We start from the raw sequence: 10,040 nt of genomic DNA, 5'->3' as shown, positions 1-10,040 counted from the left end.
CACCCATTGGTCGGGTTGTACGTCAGTCGCGCTCTGCGTCCGCCCCCGTGCAGGCCCCGCCCCGCGCGCCCGCGTCCGGGCCGCCTGGCGCCCCGCCCGCGCCTCAGGACCCGCGGGGCCGCGCGGCGCATCCTGCGGGCGGCGGCGGCGGCGGCGGCGGGCGCGGCGCCGGCAGCCGGACGCAAGATGATGAAGTTTCGGTTCCGGCGGCAGGGCGCTGACCCGCAGCGCGAGAAGCTCAAGCAGGAGCTCTTCGCCTTCAACAAGGTGCGGCGCGGCGGTTCGGGCAGAGGGAGGGGGCGGGCCGGGGGCCCGAGCCGGGGGCCCGAGCCGGGGGCGCGGGGGCCGGAGCCACGTCGGGCCCGGGGGGAGGGGGCGCCCGGCCGAGGCGCGGCGCGGGGGCCGGGTCGCGCGCCCGTCGGCGGGCCCCACTTCTCGCCTCCTCCTCGGCTCCACTCCCGGACCCTGGGTGGGTCTGGGTCCCCTGCTGACTTTCCGAGTCCGCTCCCCCGGGTCCCTGTGGGCCTCGCTGGCCCTGGCTCTGCGGGTCTCCGTGTCCCTGGGTCGGTGTCTCTCTCTGTCCCTGTGCGACTCTTTACATGTCCTGGGTCTCTGCCCCGCCTCGGTCTGTGATCACCTCCTGTCCTAGCCTATCCTATGCCTGTGTCTGGGGAGGGGGTGTCTGCCTCTGTCCCTGTGTGTCTCTGCGTATCCCTTCTCTTTCTTCGTCTCTCTGTCTCTTCATCTCTGAGTCTTTGCGTGTCTCTTCGCCCTCCATGTGTCTCCGTAAGGTCTCTGGAACTCTCACTCTGGCTCTCGGTCTCCGTCTCTTTATCTCTCTTCCTTTGGGGGCCCTCGGAGCCCCCGCTCAGCCCTTGGGGCAGCCCAGGGCCCCAGTTTGTTTTGCTTTCGCACCCAGGCCAGTGGGGAGGGGTGAGGAACGGAGGCAGATGTTGGGGGGTGGGGCTGGGAAATCCTTTCCCTGTTTCTTTCGTCCCCTCCCCCAAGGCCCGGGGCTCTGCCTTGGGGGCTCTGCCCTGCCCTGTTTTGCTGGGGGCTCCAGAGAAGATGCCTGGCTGTGTAGATGAATACACTCCTGGGGCCTCAGTTTTCCTTGCTATAAAACGGGGCCACCTTTTTCCCTGCTCTGGCTCCCTGTATCACATGGGCCTGCTGACCTATCCTTTGGGCCAACGTGGAGAGATGGTTGCTCCTTCCTTTCTTTTCCTGGGTAGGGCAAGAGGGGCCACAGTACTGAGGCTACCTTCCACTCCCTCCTCCCCTCCACCTTTGCACCCATGCGTGGTTGATCCGGGCCCCAGCCTTTCCCTTGCTAACTTCTGGGGTGTTGCTTCCGGGCTCAGTTTTACTCCAGACCTCTGATTGCACAGCCCCTCACTGCTCTTGGGGATTAGAGTTACTATCCCCATCATATAGGTGAGAAAATGGAGATTCAGAGAGGGATGACGACTTGCCCAGAGTCAGAGAGTGAGTCGGGGCACTCTGTCCTCGTGGACCCTTGTCGATGAGGTTTGACTTTAGCTTTGAGGTGCAGGGGTTTTTGGAAGGGCTGCTGTAGTCCTGAGCCAGACTCCAGGAGACTCTTGTTTAAGAGAAAGCTCTAGGATGGCTGGATCTGAAGTGGTCAAGGTGGAAATGTCCTTTGGGGCAGGCAGGGTTTCCTGGTGATGGCGGCTGCTGGGGCCTTCGACATGGTGGCTGAGAACTTGCAGGGGCCTGGGAGGCCCAGAAGGGTGGCTGGTGCCCGGGGTCTCCCCGCTGGTCTCTTTCATATGCTGGGTGGCTGTGAGCAAGAGCCCCTGTGAGGTGAGAGGAGAAGGATGCTGGGGGTAGGTGTCACTTCATCAGCCAGTGAGTCGGGGTGTGAAGTGGAGATAGTGGAGATAGATGGTGGCGAGGCTGGGCTCCTCCTGACTGGCCTTGGGTCAGCAGAAGCCAAGGGTTCCCTGCTAAGGCCAGTGAGGCCCTATTCTGAGTAGGTGGCATTGGTGGGAAGGGTGAGGCTTGGGGTAGGGGCTTGCTCACACGAGGAGATAGGTGATCACTAGAGAACAAATAGATCCCAGATTCCCGAGTGGTGGGAAGGGTCAGAAGCAAGCATGGACCTTGGACTGTCTTGCATCCGAATCTCTGTCCTGCCCATAGCTTGCCTGTGGGATGTCTACTCTATGTCAGTTTAACAATCTTGAGCTCCTACTGTGTGAGGGGCCCCCTTCTAGGTATTGGGGACACCACAGTGACCAAGAGAGACAAATGCCTCTTTGGGGTGCTGATATACTCATGGGGGATATAGTAAAAAGCCACAGCAAAAGAGTAAAATGTGCAGCAGTTTGGATGATGACCAGTGCTGTGGTTACAGTAAAGTGGGGTGAGGGTAAGGAGTATGGGAACAGGGAGGCTGCTAGAGCAGGGTGGTTTAGGGAGGGCTTTGAGGAGTTGACTCCTGAGCTGAGAGCTGAGTAATGGAGAGGAGCCCTCTTTGGGCACTGCTGGGTGTCCAGGTAGATGGACAGTAGATGCAAAGGTCCTGAGGCAGGAGCCTGCCTAGTAAATTGGAGGAGAGCAGAAGGGCATTGGCCCAGCAGTCAAGCTAGGGGAGGGAGGGAGGAGGAGGGCAGACAGGGGCCAGGTGGTGAGGTAGGAGCCCCAAGAGGGTCCTGAGCAGAGGAAGGGACTGGCTAGACCTGGTCAGCTCTGGTATGAGCATGGGAAGCTCTCCCTCTGCACCCCCAGCCAAATGGGCTACTCTGTCCTCAGGTGGGCTCACTGCCCCTAGTGAGCACATGGGACACTGAGGTGTCGAGAATGTTTTGACTAGCCTGAATCCAACCAAGCAGGCTGCAGAGAGAGCTCAGTCCCTTCCTGGATTAGTTGAGGCAGGAGGGAGGCTGGGCCAACAGGCCTGCGGACCACAGTTTTCTTTTGAAATGTATGTCTTCCTGAGGCACTGGTCAGGAGACAGCTGGACCCATGTGTCATGTCCCACATTGGTGTCGAGGATGGGGGTGGGGTAGGGGGTGCTCCAGTCCGGCATCTGGGGATGAGTAGGAGTTCCTTGGTGGTTGTGGGAAAACTAAGGAAAGCACGAGCGGGTAGTGAGTGGAAGGAAGGAGCAAGAACCTGGTGGGCAGGGGTCTGCCCTGTGGCTGGCCCTACCAGGAGGAGGGGCCCTGGGGGAGGGAGAGGGTCAAGAGCCTTGACCTAGCTGATCCAGGTGCTGCCCTCCCATCTCCATGTGGGGCTGGTGGGCCTCAGAGGGCATGGCACCTCTCCTCCCGGAGCAGGGTGCAGACCCCTACTCCATGGGATGGGTAGGGCTGACTCTGCTGGTACCTTGTGGGTCCTGCTTCTCTCTGTTGCCAGAGCCCTGCACACAGCGGGCCGGACACAGGTGTGAAGGACAAAGCCTTGGCCGGGGGCAGGCCTCTGCCATGTGGATTGGAGGTGTGATCGCCTGTTTTAGAGCTGAGAACACTGAGGCACGGGTCTATTGTGCAGCTCTGCTAGTGTGGAGGCTGCCTTGGGGTGGGCCTCAGGTGTGCGGGGGAGGGGGGCAGTGCCTGTGCCAATGCCCTCCCGCCCCCTGCAGACTGTGGAGCATGGCTTCCCCAACCAGCCCAGCGCCCTGGCCTTCGACTCAGAGCTTCGCATCATGGCCATCGGCACAAGGTCCGGGGCCGTCAAGATGTATCCTTTTCGAACCATGGCCTTCAGGGCCCATCAGGACCTCCTGCTTGCAGCCCCCTGTGTACAGGCTCTTTGGGCCCGGCCCGGCCCTGGAGGCTGCAGTTGGCGCAGGGGTTCTGGTGGAGGTTGGTGTGGCCTCTGCCCTGAGCCTCTTCCTTACAGAAGTGTTTGTGGGGGAGGGGTCAGCTGGCGGTGGTCACAGCTGTCCCTAGCTGCATTTCAGCTAGCCAGTTACCTAGGCAACCCTGCCATCGTCCCAGCAACTGACTGGGGATGCTGGGCCAGGACACTGGTCATACACTGTACCCCTGCAAGGGTGGCTGGTGGGCCAGGGTCTCACAGTGGGCCTGGCTCCAGTGACCAGACACTCGTGTGTGCAAGTGTGAAGACACATGTGTTGAGCCGAGAGGCTGGGGGCCGTGCCAGGCTCAGCATGGTGAGCGCTGCGCGGCCCCCACCTGGGTGCTGGCGGCTGCACAATGGGCCGTGTGAGCCACACAAAGCGGGCATTTTCCTGCAGGCACAGGGTGGGGGGGGGTGCTGGAGGGGCAAGCAGGCAGCTGAATGCCTCCCTGCCTGCAGTGGAGAACCCCACCCCTGCTGCTCTCCATGAAGCCCCTTGGGTGGGAAAACCCAGGTGGAGGGCCTGGCTGGGGGCTGCTGGGTGAGGGGTGCTCTCCCTCACTTCTCTGGCTCTCAGTACCCTCGCCAGGGACACTGGTTGGCAGCAAAATGAGTCAGTGCCTGGGGTCTTCCCTCTCCAGGGCAAGGTGGCCCGACAGGGGTGGGTGCCTGGGCCTGTGGTTTGAGTTTGCCTTCTCTGGGGAGTGTGGCTGGACAGGGATGCCCCTCCACTCCCACGGGCCCCTGAGGCCCCAGCGGAGCAGGGAGTGGGGTGGGGAGGGACAGGGCCTGGACCCCCGCCCCTGAGCCCCCACTGGCCCTGGGGGCCGTGCATTGCCTGGCCTCTGCCCGCCCCCACGCTGCAGTCCTGCTCACTCGTGTATATCGTGTTCCTGAAGCCCCTTTCTCCCTGTCAGTGGCTGCTCAGTGCCCTGCGCCCTGCAACTCCGTTAGTCACTGGAGCCATCCCTCCGTGCTCCTTGTGCTCACAAAGAACCTGATGTACTGACCAGGAGACAGCCTCAGAGGAGGAGGCTGGGGCTCTCCTCTCTCCCCTCGTTTCTTCCCCCAAACTACCCTAGCCTGGAGCCTTGGGTTGGGAAACTGAGGCTGGCCCCAGAAGCCACCCCTCCCCCTCAGGGGCAGCCCGTCTCCTTGGCAACCTTGGTTCCCGCCCAGCAGCTCCTGCCCTCTCTTTTGTCCCCTCTTCTGTGTTCTCCTGGCTCCTGCAGGGAATCCCAACTCTGGCTGGAAGCAAGGGCTCCTGTGTTGTTGCCGGGCAACGCTGACCCCTCTCAGCCCTCCCTCCCAAGGCCCCCTGCCTGACCACTGTCCAACCTGGAGCTACTGTGACTCTGGTGCTGGCACCTGGCACTTGAGACAGCTCACCCCTTTCCAAGCCTCTGTGTATTGTCTGTGAAATGGGCAGGCCGAAGCCTCTCCCCGGTCACAGTGGGGGCCACTGGCTGCCTGCCCTGGAGGGAGGTTGGTTTCCTTGTCCATAACTGGAGGTTGACCTGGAGCTGTGGGAAGAGGCAGCCTGGACTCTCTCCTCTGCCCCAGGCTTCTGTGCCCAGGCCTGGCCTGGCCCCTCTGCCTGTGTGCTCCCAACCTGTGGGGCCTAGCTCTTATGCACGTGGGAGCACACACTAGGCTGACACAGAGCGGGACGCTGACCATGTGCCAGGCCTGGGCCAAGTGTGCTAGCTGTTTTTATTCTCACTTGCCCTGCATCAGTCCTACAAGGTGAGAGTGGGGCTCACCAGCCCATCCTACAGATGAGGAAGTGAAGGTCACACAGCAGCACCAACTTGCAGGAGCAGAGCAAAGCCTGCGCTCAGAGCCTGGGGATATCTTGTGGGTACAAGGCAGTGCTTTCTGGAGGAGGGGTCCCATCTGGACCTCAGAAGGCTGGGCTGGCTGGGACCTGTTGGAATGGCTCTTGGGAAGGAGGATCTCCGGTGTCTGCCTCTGTCCTTGACCTGTGCATGCAGCTATGGTGCACCTGGTGTGGAGTTCACTGGCCTACACCGGGACACAGCCACCGTCACCCAGATGCACTTCCTACCCGGCCAGGTGAGCCTCTACCCTTGCCCACTCCCACAGCCCCCACACCCTCCCCACCCCAGCCCAGCCCAGCCCAGGCTCGGTCTCTGCTCATCCCCCAGGGCCGCCTGCTAACTCTGTTGGATGATAGCAGCCTTCACCTCTGGGAGATTGTCCACCACCATGGCTGCGCCCACCTGGAGGAAGCGCTCAGCTTCCAGCCACCTAGTCGGCCGGGCTTTGACAGTGCCAGGTACTGGAGGACTTGACTGGGGACCTGCTGCCGGGCATGGGGGTGTGGAGCCTGCTGGACGTGGTTGGAGCCAGCCTTGCAGAAGCACTGTGGGCACACAAAGCTGCCCCTGTGCTAGAGTTCAGGGTGAAGAGTACATCGAGCTGGGCCCGATCTTGGAGAGATGTGCCACATGGACGTGGCGGGTGTTAAATAGGGGACTCTGGCTGAGTCTGAGGTGAGCACGTAGTGTCCATGCTCCGGCGACCACTGGGGCCTTTTAACGGTTGGGGCTGGGGCAACAGGCCATAGTGTGTGTAGCTGGATGGGCAGGTTTGGGGGCAAGGAGGGTCCCACCAGGCTGTGAAGGTGCCAGCAGGACACTGTAGGGGAGTGGAGTGGGCCTGGCCCCCCGATGGGCATGTCCCTGGCCCTGCTGGCCCTTGCCAAAGCGGTCAGAGTAGCTTCCGGATTTCTATACGGCCTCAGTGGGAGGCTTGTCCTGCCCCTGCTGGGGGCTGGGTGATACCCCCCCCCACATTCAGCTCTCACGGTTGGGGGGAGACTCAGCCAGGGGTGCTGCGCCCACTCCTGCTCCAGGGCTGCTCTTCCAGCATCTGCATTCAGGGTCAGTTGAGCCCTCCTGCAAAGTCAGGGGGTCCTCCGTGGGCTGGTGACTGGGGTTCCTGGGTGGGACTCGGGAGGGTCATGTGTGTCCTGGTGCCCGTGATCCTGGCCCAGGCACTGGCCTAGTTCCTGCCTTCCCCTCCTGGTGTGTGGGAGGGGCTTGGGAGCCTGTCTCCAAGACCTGGGGAACCTATTTTTATCCCTCTCCTTCCCAACATCCTGATGAATAATTGAGTGAGCTAATTACGATGCCCGTAGCCGCCACCATTGCCTTTCTGGTGCGCCAGCCCACTTGATCATTGGGCCTCTGTGAGCACGCAGGGGCCCTAAGGAGCTACCAGAAGCAGCCCAGCCCCCTCCACACCAGTCCTCAGCAGGTGGATGGGCTTGGGCCCTCACCTGCCTCCCCTCATCCCCTGCAGTGGCCCGCTCAGCCTCGCCCGTGTCACAGTGGTCCTGCTGGTGGCGGCTGGTGACATGGCAGCCCTGGGCACCGAGGGCGGCAGCGTCTTCTTCCTGGACGTTCCCACCTTGACGCTGCTTGAGGGCCAGACTCTTGCCCCGGATGAGGTTCTTCGAAGGTGAGAGGCAGGTGGACTTCCCAGCAGCCACTTGGTGCCTGGGTGGTGCCCTGCCAGCTCACCTGAGCCCCTCTGCAGCGTGCCAGACGACTACCGGTGTGGAAAGGCACTGGGCCCTGTGGAGTCACTCCAAGGACATCTGCAGGACCCCACCAGGATCCTCATCGGCTACAGCCGGGGCCTGCTGGTCATCTGGAACCAGGCGGCGCAGTGCGCAGACCGAGTCTTCCTGGGCAACCAGGTACATGGAGGAGGCCAGCATGGTAGCCGAGGCCCCCTGCTCCTGCCCCTGCTCACACTCACCCCCTCTGCCCTGCAGCAGCTGGAAAGCCTGTGCTGGGAACGCAGTGGCCGCACACTGGTCAGCTCGCACAGCGACGGCAGCTACGCCGTCTGGTCAGTAGACGCCGGCGACTCCCCGATGACACAGCCCACAGTAACCACCACACCCTACGGTGAGTGCCGGAGAGTCCGAGGGCAGCCGCTGCCACCTGAGCATGAGGCTGACTGGTCCTCCCAAGCTCAGGCACTTGGGGCTGCCTGGCCCTGGTGGGGGTGTCCAGGAGGACTTGTGGAAGGGGGCAGTGCCACCGGATCCTCAAAGGTGAGACTGCTGGGGGTTCACGGTGGGTCGGTGGGCCTTCCCCTTGGGGACTCAGGAAGCAGCTGTGAGGTGGGAAGTGATGGAGGCAGAATAGGAACGGGAAAACCTTGAAAGAATGGGACATGGGGCCCTCTTGGTACTGGCGAGCGAGTGAGCCCGACACTGTCCCACTTCTCTAGGCCCCTTCCCCTGCAAAGCCATTAACAAGATTCTGTGGCGAAACTGTGAATCTGGGTAGGTGGGGAGTCGGTTCTCAGGTACGGGTTGGGAGGTCATGTCTACAGGGGGGGAGGGGTGGGTTCTGGGACACAGGGCTGTCCTGCGTCACCCACCCTGGGTTAGGTAGTGGGCACCTGGGGCCCGGGGGGGGGTTCACATGGCTCCATTACCTGCCGTGCAGGGACCACTTCATCATCTTCAGTGGCGGCATGCCCCGTGCCAGCTATGGGGACCGCCACTGCGTGAGCGTGCTCCGAGCCGAGACTCTAGTGACGCTGGACTTTACCTCCCGCATCATTGACTTCTTCACAGTGCACAGCACACGGCCTGAGGACGGTGTGTGCCCTGTCCCTCCCCGCCCTGTGCCCCGTGCCTCCTGCAGCTGGGCTCACCTAGTTCTCATCCCACAGAGTTTGATGAACCCCAAGCCCTGGCCGTGCTGCTTGAGGAGGAGTTGGTGGTGCTCGACCTGCAGACACCTGGCTGGCCTGCCGTTCCTGCTCCATACCTAGCCCCACTGCACTCGTCTGCCATCACCTGCTCGGCACACGTTGCCAACGTCCCCGCCAAGCTGTGGGCCCGCATTGTGAGCGCTGGCGAGCAGCAGAGTCCACAGCCTGCCTCCAGCACCTTGGTATGTGCCCAGGGTCCCCTGCAGGGCCGGGGCCTGGGGGAGGGAGGGTGGCCCTGGTAGCGCCCAGGCACAGGCCCAGAGGTGGGGGCTCAGAAGCACTTTGGGCCCTGGGTGCCAAGTCCAGGGTGAGGAAAAGGCATTTGTCCTGACCTTCCACTTCTGTGTATCTGCCCAGAGCTGGCCCATCACTGGGGGCCGGAACCTGGCCCAGGAGCCATCACAGCGAGGGCTACTGCTGACCGGGTAGGCAGACACGTGTGCTCCGTGGCGAGCACAGGTGTGATGTGTGTGTGTGCGCGTGCGCGCGCGCGTGTGTATGTGGGCAGATGGGGCCTGATGCGGCCTGCACAGGTGCGGGAGAGCCCATTCTGGGCCTGATGGGTACTGCCCTGCCCAGTGACTTGGGCCCTGCCCCTGGTGGGGTCAGGCCATCCCCTCTCCTGCAGGGTGGATTGGGATGAAGCCGCCCTGGGCCCTGGGTTAATAAGGCCCCGCCCTGCCCTGCCTTTTGGTCTAAAACTGAGCTCCACCCACCCAGCCTGCCCTGGGACCGGAAAATCTGGGCTGGCCCACGCTGATCTGCCCAGGGCAGGTGCTGGAGAGCCCATCCTGGGCCTGGCGGGCGCTGACGTGCCCCAGTGACTCAGGCCCTGACTTCCTGCCCTGCCCTGCCCCTGCTGCCTGCCTGTGCCGGGACCCTCAGGCCTCTGACTCCAGTGTCCCCTCCCTTGCTGGAGAAATCCTAATCGTGGCTTCCAGTGCTTCTGGAGGTGTCCCAACCAGCCCCAGAGACTCATGTACCTTTTCACACGCTGGCTCTGGGCTTCCACTACCACCCAAAGGCCTCTGACGTGGGCTCTGCAGCTGTGTCCTGAGGCTGCACCCCCAGATTTGTCTGCTCCTGCCCCCCACTTCCCCTCCCTGCTTCCTCCCAGCCTCCCCAGGCTTCCTGCTGCTCTGCCTACATGGCTGCCTCATGCCCCAGCTGATCCTTCTGCTCTGTGGCTAACTCCCGATCACCTTTTCTGGATGCGCCTGTAGTCCTCTCTTCCCTGCATTATCTCTTCTACCATCTTCTGCTCGTCACACTGGTGATTATTTCCACCTTTTCACCCTGTTTGAGAGGCCCAGGTGCATGTGGTCTGGCATACAGTAGGCGCTCGGGGTGTGTTTGCTCTTTACAGTAGATGCCTCCTGTTTGCTGTGTGCAGTGGGAGTCTGGTCCGTGCTTGGCATCTGCAGTAGGTGCTCAGTGAGTGGTTGTTG

General features: G+C 62.4%; 1 protein-coding gene across 1 annotated transcript in view; it reads left to right on the top strand.

Moving 5' to 3' along the window:
* The first annotated feature begins 102 nt into the window (after positions 1-102).
* LLGL1 (LLGL scribble cell polarity complex component 1) overlaps positions 103-10,040 on the top strand; it is a 17,858-nt gene continuing 7,920 nt past the window's right edge. The window contains exons 1-11 of the mRNA XM_025428162.3: positions 103-267; positions 3,611-3,708; positions 5,826-5,907; positions 6,000-6,130; positions 7,159-7,317; positions 7,396-7,558; positions 7,637-7,772; positions 8,101-8,155; positions 8,322-8,476; positions 8,551-8,774; positions 8,950-9,017. Coding sequence (XP_025283947.1) covers positions 187-267; positions 3,611-3,708; positions 5,826-5,907; positions 6,000-6,130; positions 7,159-7,317; positions 7,396-7,558; positions 7,637-7,772; positions 8,101-8,155; positions 8,322-8,476; positions 8,551-8,774; positions 8,950-9,017 — 1,352 coding nt within the window. The 5' untranslated portion in view covers positions 103-186. The remainder of the gene's footprint in view (positions 268-3,610; positions 3,709-5,825; positions 5,908-5,999; positions 6,131-7,158; positions 7,318-7,395; positions 7,559-7,636; positions 7,773-8,100; positions 8,156-8,321; positions 8,477-8,550; positions 8,775-8,949; positions 9,018-10,040) is intronic.

This window comes from Canis lupus, chromosome 5, assembly GCF_003254725.2.
Source record: "Canis lupus dingo isolate Sandy chromosome 5, ASM325472v2, whole genome shotgun sequence".
Classification (NCBI taxonomy): Eukaryota; Metazoa; Chordata; class Mammalia; order Carnivora; family Canidae; genus Canis; species Canis lupus.
The sequence above is the reverse complement of the archived record's forward strand: the minus strand, read 5'-3'. Positions and strand labels throughout refer to the sequence as shown.